This window comes from Coregonus clupeaformis, chromosome 13, assembly GCF_020615455.1.
Source record: "Coregonus clupeaformis isolate EN_2021a chromosome 13, ASM2061545v1, whole genome shotgun sequence".
Lineage (NCBI taxonomy): Eukaryota > Metazoa > Chordata > Actinopteri > Salmoniformes > Salmonidae > Coregonus > Coregonus clupeaformis.
This window is the reverse complement of record NC_059204.1, coordinates 46,765,557-46,784,127: the sequence shown is the minus strand read 5'-3', so window position 1 is coordinate 46,784,127 and position 18,571 is coordinate 46,765,557. Positions and strand designations below refer to the sequence as shown.

The window sequence follows — 18,571 nt, the reverse complement described above, 5'->3', positions numbered from 1 at the left end:
CCCACCTGGATATCCTTAGGTCTTCCATTAGTGATGGCGAGCATGGCACCCTTGCCCTCTTTAACCTCCTCACTGCCACAGGGATTCACCTCCCAGAGCTCCAATTATTCACATAGGCAATCATGATTGCCCCACCTCCCATTCTCCCTGCAGACAGATTTAGATTAATAATAAATGCCTATTTCAACAAAGTTATGGTGTCTATGAATTTTATACATGCAGGATATACAATCACATTGACAATACTTTAGTCCATTGGTCATTTATTGCACCTTAAAGCGTATGCGAGTAGTCTACAAATATATTGCCTCCCTAACTTGATAGATGATCCTGTCAGTACAAAATTAGTATACATTATTTTACTACAACAACTACACGGATGGCAGTAATTGCACTGGGATATCTACTGTCCATATGTCTTTGTGACCTCTGGCATAAAGGGGCTGCTTGAGCCAGCGTGGATTTGACAGCTGTGTGAGGTGCTTCTCTGTGAGCCCAGTGAGCACTGCTGCCTTCTCCAGCTTCCTCAGATCCTCCTCTGGCACATTGTCAGAGCAGCACCAGGTCTCCCCCACCTCCACCAAGCCTAAAAAACAAGACATGACAGGGGGTTGGCGATTCATCTGTAGACTACAATTCCAAACCTAGTTTAAATCAAGCATGAGATGTGCTGTGTTTTAGTCCTCACCACTTGCTAAGTCATGCAATAGTACTGTTTTACCTGCCACGACTCCACGGCCAAATCTGTCTCCGGATGCCAGAAGTTCCTCTATTTGCATGTGGCTCATTCCCAGTGTATGGGTGAGGATGTCTCTCCACTGGTCGACCTCCCAGTCCTTCTGCGCAATATGAATAGCTAGAGTGCAGTTTTCCATTGTGGACAACAGAGGGCACCAACGTGTCTCAATACTCTTTACACCGTCCAGTACTAATCCTGCATATGGCTGCTTGAATGATAGGCAACCCACTTGTAATGTCATCGTCACTCCACGTCGTGAATACCTTACAACCAGGTGCTTGCTACTCTATCACTCTAAACCACTCCTAAGATAATGAGCTAGTAAGAAGAAAGGGCTGTTGCACACATCATCACGCAGTCAATCAACCCCTTTGTAGTCTCTGTGACGTCTGAGCTTGTCGCGTAAATTGCTGGCTGGCTACATGTATCCGACTGTAATTATAAGGAACAATGGTTGACGTGTATTTATATAGACCACCTCGTTACAACAAATGCAATTTACTCGGCAAGTCCTCGACCGCACCGTAAAGGTAATCTTTGACATTAGCTACAATACTTTTCAACTACTCTCCCAAACCTTAGACACTTCCTGTTTGTCCTGTTAACAAGGACGTCTTAATAAGAAGGTAATGGGAGTTCCAAAAATGTTTAGAATAGGCTCATAGTGCCATCTAGCGACTGACAAGTCCATGGAAACCATTCATCCATAATTTGTATTCACTGTAAATTGCAAGTATACACAATGTAAAAACGGAAAAGTATTATGGCCAAAAAGTATTATTTCAATTTGAAATCAATGTTCATGCATCTGACAAGTCAACAAAATGATGACCAGATAACTAACCAATAACAAACAAAGTGATTTAAATGTTATTAACCACTTGGAGCAAGTATTCATTTAACACTTGTATTGAAGTGCTTGCCAGTAGAAAAAGACAGCTATACTGAAACAGAATGTGTATGGTGAAAGGTAAGAAACAAGGTTCAATAGAGGGGAAAAGTATAACATTGGTACATCCCCGGTCAAAAATATGTTTTCAAATGAATAATGCTCATCTCTCAGGCCAGCTGAGAGTGGTCACAGAACATAAACAAAACATGAGGGTTCAATGGGGGATGTGGGAGACCATTTTGTATGAAGGTGAGTCACAATTTCACTAACAAAGCATTTTACACAGGTATAATAATAATAATACAGAAGTGGCACTGCAGGTTTTCTCCCTTACATTACCCAATGTAGACCTGGCAAGGTAGAAGATGCAAGCAGGCTGTTTACCCAGAATACTCAAGATTAATTGAAAACTAGAATACACTAGTAGGAACCTTGAGGTGAAGTTGTGCACCCTGGATCTGACAAATTATTGTAACAGCAAATGCCAACTACTAGGAGCATCAATGACTGTCATATACACTGAATATACCAAACATTAGGAACACCTTCCTAATATTGTGTTGCGTTCTTGACACAAACCGGTGTGCCTGGCACCTACTACCATACCCTGTTCAAAGGCACTTCAATCTTTTGTCTTGCCCATTCACCCTTTGAATGGCACACAAACAATCCATGTCTCAAGGCTTAAAAATCCTTCTTTAACCCGTCTCCTCCCCTTCATCTACACTGATTAAAGTGGATTTAACAAGTGACATCAATAAGGGATCATAGATTTCACCTGGTTAGTCTATGTTGTGGAAAGAGCAGGTGTTCTTAATGTTTTGTATTCTCAGTGTAGAGGGCCATTAGAGGAACAAGGTTGTAAACTTAAATACAATGGAGTTGACAGAGATCATGGTTGAGTCTTAATTCAGGAAAATACCCCAAGAAAGCAAAACCATTCAAACACAAATGGGTTTTAGGGAATAATACTATATATACACACTACTATATTACAACAAATGTTCCTCACAATAGAGAAGTTAAATAATTTAATAAAACAAAACCAAATATCCCCAGGTAGCAAGCTAATCTTAGGTTTGAAAAGGTTAGACTAATAAGCATGATCTTGGTGTCATCCTGACATACAGTATTTGAGCATTGATACAAAAATTCAGGGTTTGGGAAATTTGCTAGCACAACTTCTGACACACATACAACAGAATGTATCTTCAACTGGAATAATGTGAAAGATATCGGAATTTTAAAACAGGATGAACACTTTGGAGATATTTTGTTGGCCAGAACATCACAAGGTAAATAGAAAGTACTGTACAGTATAGCACATAAATCAATGAAAAGGAACTAATTCTCTATTTCCACTGCCAATACAATGGAAAAACACACGTTGATATAAGAGTGCCTTTTGTTCCACATACTCTGCCATGGTTTTTCTTTTTCAGAAAAAACTAATGTCCAAATTCCGGTCCCATCGTCACTAGGAGTGACTTACATGGAAAGTTATGCTCTTCTGCCTCTTCTTAAAGGAGAAGTTTTTTGTTTGTTTTTTTACAACCAAATCTCATTTTTTGATGTAAATGACATGTTATAGAAGGGTCCAGACACCTTTTTGTGTGATTTCACTTGTTTTTGAGAAACATACCCCAAACAGAAAATCACTTCCTCATCCTCATTGTGCAGTATGGGGGCCCAGCAAAAACATGAACAAAGGCTCCAAAAACACCAAAATGCATTAATTTAGAAACGGTAAAGCTCTCAATATAGTGATGCAGGTATTTAGATGTTGTACACATGAAACTGCATAATTCTGAACTTTATCCGCAATGTAATATGCCATTTCTAAAAGGCCATATTTTAGTGTTTTTGGAGCCTTTGTTCACATTTTTTCAGGGCACCCATACTGCACAACAAGAATGAGGAAGTGATTCGCTGTCTGGGGTAAGTTTATCCTTAGCCTTCTATAACATGCGATTTACATAAAAAATTGATAGATATTTGGTTGTAAAAAACTACTTATCCAGCTGCATGTGAAGTCCATCAAAGCTCTAGAGCAGCTGTTGCAATGCTTTAATTTAGTCAGGCATGTCAATGCACAGTTTTGGAGGAGGCACAAAGTACTTCCCCGGGCTCTGTGTGATCACCACACCATTTTTTTTGCTGAACATGGGGGCTATTTTTGGTGGGTCGTGTGCAGGCATCTCCTCGGACACCTCAGGGTCCTCATGGTGCAGGTCATAAGAAACGTTCCCATACTCCCGCAGGAAGGGAAAGAGCTCTAGAAGAAACTGGCAGAAGTCTTTTCGGATGCCAAACCACCCTGTTAGAAAATAGAAAAATCAGTTAAAACAAATATAGCTTGAAGCAACATTTAAAGAGTTACACTGACTGGAATCTCAGATAAATAAAAAGAACACTGCCTCAATATGACTTAAATGGCAATTAATTCTGCTGCACTGCTATCACTGTCTGAGGAATAACTCACAGTGGTTGCCTCCTTTCTGGCCAAAGGTTGTGGCCATCAGAGTCACTAGGGATACCCAGAGAGGCACGAACACTGACACATAGCTGGAGCTGTAGTGGCCATCCAATTTATGGACCAACAGGATCTGAAGAGCCAATGACAGAGACAACAATAAAAACTTCCCAGCTTCTTTAGCTCTCTGAACACACTAATAACTGGGGGATGGATGGCATGACCACATACCTCAAAAGTGAGCAAGGGTACAACGATTGTCATCCAGCTGATAGCCATGGTGATGTGAGTGCGCCGTTGCTCTGCGATGACGTCCATAGATCGCAGAAAGAGCACTGACCAGACAATGTAGTAGAGCACCACAAGGCATAGGAAGGACATGAGGATCCACAGTGGGACACAGACAACCTGGAAGACAAAATCAACAGAATGCCTAAGTATATTTCCATTCCAACTCGCTATAAATTGTACTCAATTCCCATAATTTTCCAGACCTAAATATTAGGCAGGTAGTTCTCTTACCAGCCATGGCCAACTGATGATTTTATCCAGTCGCAGGGCAATGAAGATAAACTGGAGAATATTGACCGAGCACAAGATCTCCAACTAATACAAGGAGAGATAGGAAGAACAGAAAAAATGGGTGAGGAGGGAAAACGAGGGAGGTAGATAGATAAATATATTATAAATCACCAAGATCTAGCCTAAATATGCTATTTGAGAAAAATAACATCCTTGTAACTGATAAAATGTCTGACCTCTAGAGAGCGATCATGGCGGAATCCCCACACACAGGCTGCAACAGAGACAGGCGAGACGAAGAAGAGGGGCATGAAGACCAGCAGCCAGAAGTGGTTGCCCCTCTCCACACGGTCACACACCAGCACCTCAAAGGTGAGCAGGAGTAGGTGTATCCCAACAGCAATCAGCATGGCCTTGAACTCCACACAGGTTTCACCCTCAGCCCTGCATTGCCAGCATGACAGGCACAGTAAATAATACATACTAGTCAGCAGTGACAGGTATGGCAACCAGACAGCTTTCTCCTTATGACAATTTCATATTGATAAGACAGCCACATTGACAAAAAATACAAAACAAAAAATAAAAGCATTTGGGTTTAAAAGCACACCTGTACTGTGGGTTATGGGACCAGACGCCTGTGCCAACTGATGCACCGATGATGACCATGAGCTTCCATAGCCATATGGGGGCAAGCACTGCCCAATAGCTCCATTGGATGATGCCATCCAGACGCAGGGACAGTAGAACAGAAAACAGCAGCAGGCAGGCATAGATGAGGAACTTACTGAGAAGGGAGGGGGAAAAAAACACACCATTTCATCAACCATGAATCTATTCAGCAATCTATTTAGCTTGCTACTCGTCAGATTATGTTAGTGCAGGGCTGGTACAAAAATGTGCACCCCACGCAATTCCATAACAAGGAAGCTGAGCTCAGTGGAGTCAGCTGGTTAGTTATCTAGCTAGTTGGCATGCAATGCTAACGTTACCTAGCTAATATTAACGACCGTAAAACAGGGCTGGCTAGCTAACATCAATGCTTGCTAACTAGCTAACGCTGTCCTTCCCCAATATAATAGCTAAATTAGTTAACTAATGTTAGTTAGTTGGGTCAGAGGTCATAATGATTCACCGGTTCAGATAGCTAGCTAGCTAGTTCGTTAACGTTAAGTTAGTTGCTGGTAACTTAGCTCTAACGCGAAACGTTAAGTTAACAGTAGCTAGATTTCTCTTTACGTTACCTGGGGTTGAAATCTTGAAAGAATCCCCGAAGATTCATGACTAGATCTTATATTCTTAAAACATTATTTGGATTAACAATCACGTATCAAGAGGATGTTGTTTTTATCAGTCAAACTGCTTTCCCGGTTCACGCTAGCTAGATGCAAATATGATGTCCATGTAACGCAGTAGTGTTGTGCCACTAGGGGCGTGATGTATTGTAAGGGTGCGCTCGTAAATTCGCTCTGTATTGTAAGGGTGCGCTCGTAAAAAAACTCAAATTTCAGAGCACTCTCGTCTGTGTGCCAGAGCCCAGAATAACTGACGAATTTATGAACGCTCAACACCCGTTGAATATGGCCGGTGTCAGTAAACATTGGCAAAAAAAGCGTAATTAAATTGTTGCCAGCAGCACATTTACAGTCACCAACGCTCTGGATAACATAAAAAGGCAGAACGCTCGGATCAACCCTACTCCTTGGCCTGAGCGTCCATTGTACGTTCCAAGAGCGAAACGCTCTAAATTTACGAACGGACAACGCTCTGAGTTTATGAACGCCCAGAGCGCACTCTGGCACTCCAGATTGAATTTACGAACACACCCTACATCTACTGTGGCAACAATGTAGCTAGCGTTGTCGAAGCAAGAGCCTGCTACAATTTTAATGGGCTTGTTCGACAGTGCAGGCGACTGCCGACTTGATCAACAAAGAACCTTGCATTATAAATAACTTCTCATTATTTTTTGTAGATCAGTCAGTCACAATTCACCCATGATACATAACATTTCGATTTTTATCCTCTATTACACTGCCACAAAACATTAAAGTTTTCTGACTGATAGATACATTGTAGCATAGCCAGTGTAAACCCATGCAACAATCAATTAGGAGGATATTTTAAGCAACAGGCACGCATTTAATAATTGAGACAATGCAAACTTATATTTTTAGTATGGGGAATAGCTATCTCTAAGTAAATCCATAAAAAAATTTGGGTGAAAAAACTACAAAAACCAGAGTGCCATGTAATGTTTTGCAGTCTGGAAACGCTCACGTGGTTTCATTATGAGTAATTTTGGTAGATGTAGTTTATAATGGTTTCAAATGTTATTAGTTGTCATGAATCACAAACGCATTTAAACTACATTACCCAATAAGTTATACTACGTGTGTATCCTGCCTTTTAACGCCGATGACAGCCGGAGGATGGAGGCAGGTAATAGCCACTAAACATACCTTATTCACTTATTATGCGCCTTCCAATTAGTCCCTTACATGTGTTGTCAGATCGTCCTGCCATTGAGGCAAAAATAGGTTTTCTAAAGATGTTGGTCGTTATAAACTTGCCCCTGTAAAAAGCCATGGCTGATGTGCAAGTTTAGCCATTGTTGTTTCCTTGGTGGCCTGTTTCGCTCGGCTTTCATAACATTTGAAGAGGGGGGCATTGTCAGTGGAATGTACTTCTTCTCTGAAGTACGATGAGATGTATTTATTCAGAGTAAGGATGTTATGGTAATTTGGTCACATACAGTATTGTACTGTAGTCTGTAGTGTACAGCTACCCCATTCATAGACGCTACTTTAGCCCTATTGACGATAGTGTCTTCTGGCAGTTTTTTTTGTTGTTGTTAAGAGCCCGGACACTTGCTCTAAACATTAACACGCATCGCTTGCGGTACTGTTTTGGAAACATAAAGAACTTATCTTTCATATCAGAGATAAATCATAAAAATAAAAAAAAGTAAATTACTCCATGTATTTTATAGGGTTAGTGTTCCCACAAGGCCATTATCTTCATGTTACAGTGCTTGTTTACGGAAGACGGATGGAAGACATAGGCCGCCACCTGTGCTAATTAGCTATCTAGCATGCTCTGAACACTTGTGTGTAAACTAAAAGTCGCTGCATGGTCAATCTGACGTCTGCATTGGCCGTGCAACATTTACGGTGATATGGCCTCTGCAGAAGTCAGGGCATTCATACTTCTTGCGTGTCACCGAGCAGTGCAGAGCTGTTGTCAAGGAAGTGAGTTTGTGTTTATACAGGACCTTCCGCCTTCACCTACCGTCGTCCAATCATGTCCATGCGGAGCGTCCGCATTGTTACAAAATTTGAAAGGCGTACAGTGATGCGGTATGGAGCTCAATTTGGCCTCTGTGTGCATCCAGAGGCTTCGCAATTGCGTCACACTATCAATACGGCGCCTCCGACCACATTTTCGGATAAAGCATTATTGGCTCTAACCGGGGAGGCAGTGTAGTTTGTCAACTGGAGGCACACACAGTGTATGAGTCTGTACAAATCTGCTACATAAGTGTATCTTTTTTTATTTGAAAGATTATTTCTCGCTGACATGAAAGATAAGGGGCGTATCAGCATATGTTTCGAAAACTGTTTCAAAAGCGATTATTATTGACGTTTCTAAACGTTAAAACACAGCATGGAATTTTAGTTTAGACAGAGACAAATCTGGACGATTGTAATGGCTGAACCCTGAATACAGAGAAGAAGGGTTTTTGAGAGCTAGTGTACAGCCTACACTGTGTGTTATCAGGCATATACAAATAGTGTTGGAAACAACAAACCGACCCACATGTCTAATAATTCCAGCAAACCTAAATTATAATGTCAAATTGCTGCTAAATATCAACCCATATTCCAAAACGTATTGTGTATAAACTGTATGAACTGGTGTATCACATCATGTATGTTTATTGACAAGTCTCCCTTTTTCCACGTCTCCTTTCAGTATTAGCCAAGTATGAAAACCAGATAAATGTGTTTTCTGAATTCCTTGAAGACTTGCCTGACACTGATGAACCTGTATGGATTTTAGGAGAGTGTTACAATGCTAAAACAGGTAGGCTGGCATCTTCTAGCAGTCATATTGTGATTTATATGTGAAAAAGAAACAGAATAAGGGCTTGACAGTGCTTCTTGTTGTGTGGTCACAGAAAAGACAGAGCTCCTATCAGACGTCCACTCACGGTTATGGTTCACCTACAGAAAAAAATTCTCTCCCATAGGTGAGTGAAACAGGCAGATGTTATTGTGATATCCAATTGATGGCTAGTTGCTTTGATGGTTAAATGTCTATCTTTGTTTGGTCTGTAGGCGGAACAGGCCCCTCTTCAGATGCAGGCTGGGGATGCATGCTACGGTGTGGGCAGATGATTCTTGCACAGGCCCTGGTATGCTCACAGCTGGGACGAGGTGAGGAGGATGTCTCGAGTCATGTACATACAGTGGGGAAAAAAAGTATTTAGTCAGCCACCAATTGTGCAAGTTCTCCCACTTAAAACGATGAGAGAAGCCTGTAATTTTCATCATAGGTACATGTCAACTATGACAGACAAAATGAGAAAAAAAAATCCAGAAAATCACATTGTAGGATTTTTAATGAATTTATTTGCAAATTATGTTGGAAAATAAGTATTTGGTCAATAACAAACGTTTCTCAATACTTTGTTATATACCCTTTGTTGGCAATGACACAGGTCAAACGTTTTCTGTAAGTCTTCACACACTGTTGCTGGTATTTTGGCCCATTCCTCCATGCAGATCTCCTCTAGAGCAGTGATGTTTTGGGGCTGTCGCTGGGCAACACAGACTTTCAACTCCCTCCAAAGATTTTCTATGGGGTTGAGATCTGGAGACTGGCTAGGCCACTCCAGGACCTTGAAATGCTTCTTACGAAGCCACTCCTTCGTTGCCCGGGCGGTGTGTTTGGGATCATTGTCATGCTGAAAGACCCAGCCACGTTTCATCTTCAATGCCCTTGCTGATGGAAGGAGTTTTCACTCAAAATCTCAGGATACATGGCCCCATTCATTCTTTCCTTTACACGGATCAGTCGTCCTGGTCCCTTTGCAGAAAAACAGCCCCAAAGCATGATGTTTCCACCCCCATGCTTCACAGTAGGTATGGTGTTCTTTGGATGCAACTCAGCATTCTTTGTCCTCCAAACACGACGAGTTGAGTTTTTACCAAAAAGTTCTATTTTGGTTTCATCTGACCATATGACATTCTCCCAATCCTCTTCTGGATCATCCAAATGCACTCTAGCAAACTTCAGACGGGCCTGGACATGTACTGGCTTAAGCAGGGGGACACGTCTGGCACTGCAGGAATTGAGTCCCTGGCGGCGTAGTGTGTTACTGATGGTAGACTTTGGTCCCAGCTCTCTGCAGGTCATTCACTAGATCCCCCCGTGTGGTTCTGGGATTTTTGCTCACCGTTCTTGTGATCATTTTGACCCCACGGGGTGAGATCTTGCGTGGAGCCCCAGATCGAGGGAGTTTATCAGTGGTCTTGAATGTCTTCCATTTCCTAATAATTGCTCCCACAGTTGATTTCTTCAAACCAAGCTGCTTACCTATTGCAGATTCAGTCTTCCCAGCCTGGTGCAGGTCTACAATTGTGTTTCTGGTGTCCTTTGACAGCTCTTTGGTCTTGGCCATAGTGGAGTTTGGAGTGTGACTGTTTGAGGTTGTGGACAGGTGTCTTTTATACTGATAACAAGTTCAAACAGGTGCCATTAATACAGGTAACGAGTGGAGGACAGAGGAGCCTCTTAAAGAAGAAGTTACAGGTCTGTGAGAGCCAGAAATCTTGCTTGTTTGTAGGTGACCAAATACTTATTTTCCACCATAATTTGCAAATAAATTCATTAAAAATCCTACAATAAAAATTTTCTGGATTTTTTTTCTCAATTTGTCTGTCATAGTTGACGTGTACCTATGATGAACATTACAGGCCTCTCATCGTTTTAAGTGGGAGAACTTGCACAATTGGTGGCTGAATAAATACTTTTTTCCCCCACTGTAGCTGTATGGGGTGGGGATATATGGAACTGCATCAGCAAAGGGGTGTTTGTATGTGAATTATTCATCTAGGGGAGAGATTTTGACAATTCCAAATAGTAGGTAGTGATATGTATACTACTATGTAATCAATTCAACAGTGAGAAAGGGGTTTTATCAGACAGGTTATCAGAATGCATTGCTGCTGGAATTAGGGGTGATGAGGGTGCTGCAGCACCCCCTGAAAAATCAGGGGAAAAGGCAATATTTTTGTTGTTGACATTTTTTTGTTTTTTCACAAAAGTAGTGCACTGGGCCTTTACTAGTCCTGTATTAGTGGACCAATATAGCGTCTGTAGCGCGGCTATGTCAGAATGGCACAGTGATTGTGGACTGTTTTCCTATTGTAGCCTGGCGTTGGAGTTCAGAGGGAGGACAGCCAGAGGAGTACCAGCGTATCCTCCACTGTTTCCTGGATAGGAAAGACAGCTGTTACTCCGTACACCAAATGGGTAAGAGAGAGTCATAACCTAACCCTGCCTTAACCTTGGTCTGACCACACCTACCATGAATCAGCAGATCAAATGTTTTTCTTCTCTCACATTCCTATAATTTTTCTAGAGGACAGGTCCTCAAAGTAAAAATGTGTAACTTGAAGAAGGAATATCAAATAGCCTGATAAATAGATGGCAGGTTAGACAGGAGCTCTGACTTTTGCAGTGAACTTTCTTTTCCTTTATCTCCTTGCAGCTCAGATGGGGGTCGGTGAAGGGAAATCTGTGGGAGAGTGGTATGGCCCAAACACAGTTGCGCAAGTGCTCAAGTAAGTATTTTATATGCATGTTTTACGACTGATCTATTCATTTCAGAATATTGATTATGCCACATTGAAAAGATCAGTAGTGGACTCAGTGACTTCTAGCTAAAATACATTTGGGGCATAAATAAGAAACCTATTATCTCTCCTCAGGAAACTTGCACTATTTGATGACTGGAATTCTCTTGCTGTGTATGTGTCAATGGACAACACGGTGGTGATCGAGGACATCAGTACGTTTTTTTTTTCCTTCACTTTTTGAACTCTTACCATCTGAGAGTTCTGTATAGGATCACAAAGGTGATGCCAAAGACACAAATGTTTTCTTTCCATGTCCTCTCCAGAGAAGCAGTGTCGCCAGGCAAGCAGAGGGAACAGATTGCGGCCCAGACCCTGTAGCTGGGGGGAACCCTTCACCTCTGGAGAAACACCAGAGCAAGCCTGTTCGCACACACACGGGAACAGAGCCACGACGTGTCCACATTCTCAATCCCAGTCTCATTCTGACTGGAGGCCCCTGCTGCTGGTCATACCTCTCCGTATGGGAATCAACCACATCAACCCTGTCTACATCCAGGCCCTTAAGGTACAATTCATTTCTCTGTTCTTATTCAATTGATACTAATCTACAATGCAATATTCCTGTATTTATTGTTGCCTTTAAATAGTTATACTGGTCTGACTCTATGTGTTCTCCTACTCAGGAGTGTTTTAAAATGCCACAATCCTGTGGTGTGCTGGGAGGAAAGCCCAATCTGGCCTATTACTTCATTGGATTTGTAGGTGAGTCTAAAGGAAGCTGTAACTGAAGGTTCCCAAAAAGGAAGCAAAAAAATAAGCCTGTGAGTTGTCTAGCAACTGTGTTGAGCCAGGCCTGTATGTGTCCTCCAGGAGAGGAGCTGATCTACCTGGATCCCCACACCACCCAGTCAGCCGTGGAGTCAGAGGCTGGCAGCGGAGTGGACGACCAGAGCTACCACTGTCTGAGGAGTCCACGCCGCATGAAGATCACCAACCTGGACCCCTCTGTGGCCCTGGTGAGAGCTGAGCCCACACACCAACTACCACAGCCTGCTATGCCACTGAGCCTCCTGTCTCATGGGCCTTGTTTGCATAGTTAATATGATAATTTAAGTGCCTAGTGTCATGTTCTAAAGACTTGCTCCAATGTGAATTTTGTGTACCGTGGTGATGATCTTGCCACGTAATTGCCTATCAAAATTGTCTGTTTTTTCAAGGGATTTTTTTGTAAGAGTGAAGATGACTTTGACAGTTGGTGTAACCTGGTCCAGCAGGTAAGAGTCATCCACTCAAGTCACAAGTCAATTCAGATGGAGGTTATTCTCTTGTGATTGAGACCCATGTCGTCGTCTTTTAAGGAGATCCAGATGAAGAGGAACCTGCGGATGTTTGAGCTGGTGGAGAATCACCCGCCCCACTGGCCCCCTTTCGTTCCTCCCACCAAACCAGAGGTTCAGACCACAGGGGCAGGTATGAGCCAAGCCACCAGACAGACCCAGAATATTACACCAATAACAATACATTCTGGCAGCAAATAATTATAGGGATACCGGTATCCAGCTTCCACTCTTATTTCTCTATATTGTTTTGAAATTACAATATAGGTCTATACATGAAGTGCATTTATTTATAGGTGCATGACTGCTCTTATTATTTGAACCTTATTGAAACTTCTATGTAGTGCTTAATCTCAACTGAAACATACAGTGTATTTGGAAAGTTTTCAAACCCCTTGACTTTTTCCACAATTTGTTACGTTACAGCCTTATTCTAAAATTGATTAAATTGTTTTTTCCCCTCATTAATCTACACACAATACCACAAAATGACAAAGCAAAACAGGTTTTTAGAAATTTTAGCAAATGTATAAAAAATACAAAACTGAAATATCACATTTACATAAGTATTCAGACCCTTTACTAAGTACTTTGTTAAAGCACCTTTTGCAGCGATTACAGCCTCGAGTCTTCTTGGGGATGACGCTACACGCTTGGCACACCTGTATTTGGGGAGTTTCTCCCATTCTTCTCTGCAGATCCTCTCAAGCTCTGTCAGGTTGGATGGGGCGCGTCGCTGCACAGCTATTTTCAGGTCTCCAGAGATGTTCGAGTGGGTTCAAGTCCGGGCTCTGGCTGGGCCACTCAAGGACATTTAGAGACTTGTCCCGAAGCCACTCCTGCGCTGTCTTGGCTGTGTGCTTAGGGTCATTGTCCTGTTGGAAGGTGAACCTTTGCCCCAGCCTGAGGTCCTGAGCGCTCTGGAGCAGGTTTTCATCAAGGATCTCTCTGTACTTTGCTCCGTTCATCATTCCCTCGATCTTGACTAGTCTCCCAGTCCCTGCCACTGAAAAACATCCCCACAGCATGATGCTGCCACCACCGTGCTTCACCGTAGGGATGGTGCCAGGTTTCCTCCAGATGTGACATTTGGCATTCAGGCCAAACAGTTCAATCTTGGTTTCATCAGACCATAGAATCTAGGTGCCTTTTGGCAAACTCCAAGCGGGCTGTCATGTGCCTTTTACTGAGGAGTGGCTTCCATCTGGCCACTCTACCATAAAGGCCTGATTGGTGGAGTGCTGCAGAGATGGTTGTCCTTCTGGAAGATTCTCCCATCTCCACAGAGGAACTCTGTAGCTCTGTCAGAGTGACCATCGGGTTCTTGGTCACCTCCCTGACCAAGGCCCTTCTCCCCCGATTGCTCAGTTTGGCCGGGCGGCCAGCGCTAGGAAGAGTCTTGGTGGTTCCAAACTTCTTCCATTTTAAGAAGGATGGAGGCCACTGTGTTCTTAGGGACCTTCAATGCTGCAGACATTTTTTGGTACCCTTCCCCAGATCTGTGCCTCGACACAATCCTGTTTCTGAGCTCTACGGACAATTCCTTCAACCTCATGGCTTGGTTTTGATCTGACATGCACTGTCAACTGTGGGACATTATTTAGACAGGTGTGTGCCTTTCCAAAGCATGTCCAATCAATTGAATTTACCACAGGTGGACTCCAATCAAGTTGTAGAAACATCTGAAGGATGATCAATGGAAACAGGATTCACCTGAGCTCAATTTTGAGTCTCATAGTAAAGGGTCTGAATACTTATGTAAATAAGGTATTTCTGTTTTCTATTTTTAAAACATTTGCAAAAATCTCTAAAAACCTGTTCGCTTTCTCATTAGGGGGGTGTTGTGTGTAGATTGATGAGGATTTTATTTTATTTAATCCATTTTAGAATAAGGCTGTAACGTAACAAAATGTGGAAAAAGTGAAGGGGTCTGAATACTTTCCGAATGCACTGTACAAACTCAAGTGTGCCGTGTCAAACGGATTACTGTTGTGTTCTCTTTTTGAACAGAGTTCATCGAATCATCCGACAAGCTGTTTGAGTCTGAAGAGGAGTTTGAGATCCTTAACGTGTGACCAGCTTCCCCTCCCCTCCGCCCAGTCCAGTGGATGATGGTGATTGGGTTGATTCCCTTGGCTACCATCTTCCATACTGTGCTGTAGAAGTGCCTCAGAACAACATCAAGCATAAACTGCTTACCACTTTGCAAAAAAATCACCAACAAGAGACAATACTAGATAAGGAAAGATTCTGGACAACAACTCAAAACAAAGAGACCAAATTAAGGCAGGAACATGGTGTACACAGTAAATTCAAGCTTGCACTGTCTCACTTTGATGTTGTGGAAACAACGCCAGGGACCTAGGTGAAGACAGGCATGAGGATGATATAGCTGAAGAAGCCATCTCCTCAGTACACACTACCTCCTGATGCCTGGAGACAGCAAATATGCAGACATATTTATTTTCAGTGTTAAAATACAAACATACAACAAATAACTTGTTTTATTAAGAAAAGTGCCTCTCTTAAATATATGTATGTTATTCAATGGTTAGAGTAAGGGTTTTCCCAAGGTATTGGTATGGAACATCGCCCCTGCACACTCATGTAAATATGCCTGACAATAAATATATTTAAACACTTTATTTTTCAGCCTCAGGGTTGAGATTCTGTTTTAGCACCATCTTCCTCATGTGTATTTGTGAGAAGGAGCTAAAATGGCCTTGTGCACGGTGTCATGTGGAAAGGGAATGTGTAGACTAGAGCCTTGAGCGACCATTAGTTAACTGGCTCCTTATATTGTGATGAACCTAACCCTGCATCTTTTCCTGCTAACCTTTTTCCACTGATTAATTGTTGTTCTATGATGGTTATTGATTGTCCCTGCAGCCCACTGTATTAGTACTGAGGATGATAGCCTGTGGTGACAACTTAATTATAATGGTTATAGTATTACCTGTTGTACATCTAACCCAGTAAATGGAGACAAGCTGTGGATAACTGCATTTGCTTTATTTTAATGGTATAATCCTATCTCGGGCATAAAAGGGTGATATCACCAGGGCGTGGTAATCCAATACAAAATACTTTTTTTTTCATAACCCAAAAGTGCTGACTTCCATACAGGTACAGAGCAACTATCCAGTAAATGCCCTGTGAAAAATAAGAAAAGACAACACATCCCTCTCTTCATTCATGAAAAAGACAAATCAGTAAGGCCTTCACAAAAAGTATATTCTTCAAATTGACAACCAATACAAAACCAACTTCTTTGCATGGGTCTATAGGAACACATTCTCCAAGTGTAGCAACAACCACCAAAATAAAATAAACATGACAGATATTTTCATTATGAATAATTAAACTGAGAAGAAAATCCTATAGGCCACGAGGCTGAGTATTCACAATCTGGTTTATTCTGAATTCATCATTTCAAAAGCAGGATAAACCAGTGACATTCAACACATGCACATCACCGTTTGGATGAGAAGTCTGACGAGGTGAGCTAATGAGAGGGCTTCTACCATTCAACTGCAGAGCAGTGATGACCTGCAGGATGGCACATGGGGAGATAGTCATCGTGCTCACAGTTCCTCTGTGAGGGGGGCTGGTTGGAGATAGGTAGAGAGGAATCAGAGTTGCAGGACTTAGCCTCGGGTGAGCCATGTGTATGGCATTCCATGGGGCTCCAAAGAGACATGTTCATGTATTCATCACAGTGAATGATCAACGTCACTAAGGCTGTCCTTTGCTGGTGAACAGCTATGTGGAAGCATCATCATGTAGCCCCACCTGGTCTGAGGGGAATATGGTAGCGCAAGGTGTTTGAGGAGGAGTGGGGGGGCACGTTGACTTCTGAAGGGATATCATCTGCATCACTACAGGGTCTATCTGCATCCGGATCTCCCCGGACCCAGTAGAGGACCAGTGACCCACCTGTATAAAGAAGAAGCATTCGGAGTGACCACAGCGACGGACATTCATCATAGGCAGGTTCACAGAAGCATCTCCGAGCTCACCTTCACCAGGTGAATGGTCTTGGCAGAGAGACACAGCAGGCACCCCCCTGTTAGGTTCTTGGTTTGCCCTAAACCTTTGGGCTTCACGATCAACTGCCACACCTCCTTGAAGATGGTGCCAGGAGAGATTGTCTGTATCCATAATTGTATCCATAATCCAACTCTTCAGTGTCCTGGTGCTCTTTTTCTCCTAGATCATCAGATCATTCAGAGCCAGGTACCGATCCTCTTGCTCCTCCTTATTCTTCGCTCTCATGACAAAGTACTCATCCTTAATGTACAGGGTTATCAGGTGCTTGTGTTTAGAATCTGCCCTCTTACTAACAGTAAAACATTGATACAGATAAATCACCTTCTTAGGAGAACTCACAGCACTGGGAGATTTAGAAACTAGAATTGTACTCCAAGCGGCTGGGGCCTGTATTGCTTGGGCCGCTCAAGAAAAAAAAAAATTGTGGCTGTGTTTCAGCTTTCTCAGGAATCCAGATGTTCATGTCTCTAGCCTCAACGCCAGAGCAAACAGAGGTAGTGACAGCTAAGGCCATGGGCTCCCGAGTGGCGCAGAGGTCTAAGGCACTGCATCTACTAGAGGCGTCACTATAGACCCAGGTTCGATTCCAGGCTGTATCGTAATCCGGCAGCGTCGTCCGGGGTAGGCTGTCACTGTAAATAAGAATTTGTTCTTAACTGATTTGCCTAGTTAAATAAAAAATAAGATGTGGAGGCAGTCAGGTCATGGGAAACACCACCAGAGTCAGGTACCTCATAGACACAGGATGATGAAAACTCTCTCACCAGAGGATTCTTCTCAGGTAACATATTATGACTATAGTACTGCTTATGATTCCTCTTCAGTTGAAGGGCAGTGGTGTTGCCTCTAGCTTAAGGTGATGGTGATTTCAGGGTAAGTGAATCGCAGCTAGGCAAAATATCTTCTCCTTTGTTTATACCACTGCTCAGGTGTTTTCGGCATTTTCAAAGCGCTGAACGTTCCTGGGAAACCAAAAACGTTTAGTGCTCAGTAGCTTGTGCATGTTTAAATGTTTGAATACATTTACTTACCTGATCAGGTAATCACCAGGTACCTTTCAACTAAAATACACAATATTTGCTGTGCAATTGCAGTTTCGCTACACATCTTCAACTAATAATCCCTAATTTCTCTTGAAGCATGACGCACTTTGGTAAAATTAATACAACACTTGAATTGAACAGGTCTGCATTTCGATTGGTCAGGCTTTAGGGCCTACGCTTTACTAGAACAGACATCACTACCAGCCAATAAGATAGAGAGGTTTTGACAATAAATAAGTAAATTGATATATTATTTTGGCTCGACACTTCGTCTATCTTGGAACACTATAAAAAGGTATGTAACATACAAGTTGGCCAATTATGAAACAAAGTTGCCAGTGTGACAACTCTATGCTATAGGTTGCGTATTTTGCATTCCATATAATTGACTTGTGAAGGTGGTTGGCTATAGACCTATTGAATTCTTTTTTTTTGCAACATTTAATACATTATCTCTCTATTTCAAAGTGTTTTGGAGCCAGTCATATTTTTGTAACAAATCAGCTTTACAAACTCAAGGACAGTGCAAGATATCTGAGCACTTGTTTTGGCTCACAATGTTTTAGCTACTCACTCTTCTGATGTTGAAAGGATTTCATGCAAATTGTAATGAGGATAGCCTATGTGTAGGATTATCTATGCCTCATGG

At 42.3% G+C, this 18,571-nt stretch overlaps 3 protein-coding genes and 1 pseudogene across 3 annotated transcripts; 1 reads left to right on the top strand and 3 right to left on the bottom strand.

Moving 5' to 3' along the window:
* Positions 1–246: 246 nt before the first annotated feature.
* Positions 247–1,362, bottom strand: LOC121579639 (protein EOLA1). The gene is made up of 2 exons (XM_041894403.1): positions 722–1,362; positions 247–586 (listed from the first exon to the last, which is right to left on the bottom strand). Exons 1-2 carry the CDS (start codon positions 978–980, stop codon positions 372–374), a joined length of 474 nt encoding a protein of 157 aa, XP_041750337.1. The 5' UTR covers positions 981–1,362; the 3' UTR covers positions 247–371.
* Positions 1,363–2,587: 1,225 nt separating this feature from the next.
* Positions 2,588–6,069, bottom strand: LOC121579638 (transmembrane protein 185-like). Its single transcript, XM_041894402.2, has 7 exons — positions 5,871–6,069; positions 5,237–5,413; positions 4,863–5,070; positions 4,627–4,710; positions 4,336–4,512; positions 4,114–4,237; positions 2,588–3,948 (listed from the first exon to the last, which is right to left on the bottom strand). The coding sequence occupies exons 1-7, from the start codon at positions 5,906–5,908 to the stop codon at positions 3,704–3,706; spliced, it is 1,053 nt and encodes a 350-aa protein (XP_041750336.2). The 5' UTR covers positions 5,909–6,069; the 3' UTR covers positions 2,588–3,703.
* A 922-nt stretch (positions 6,070–6,991) lies between these two features.
* Positions 6,992–15,474, top strand: LOC121579637 (cysteine protease ATG4A-like). The gene is made up of 13 exons (XM_041894401.2): positions 6,992–7,068; positions 8,602–8,712; positions 8,807–8,878; positions 8,967–9,065; positions 11,065–11,166; positions 11,405–11,477; positions 11,625–11,704; positions 11,816–12,057; positions 12,176–12,254; positions 12,363–12,508; positions 12,710–12,766; positions 12,851–12,962; positions 14,840–15,474. The coding sequence occupies exons 1-13, from the start codon at positions 7,059–7,061 to the stop codon at positions 14,902–14,904; spliced, it is 1,248 nt and encodes a 415-aa protein (XP_041750335.1). The 5' UTR covers positions 6,992–7,058; the 3' UTR covers positions 14,905–15,474.
* A 601-nt stretch (positions 15,475–16,075) lies between these two features.
* LOC121578937 lies at positions 16,076–17,615 on the bottom strand (annotated as a pseudogene).
* Between the last annotated feature and the right edge of the window lie 956 nt (positions 17,616–18,571).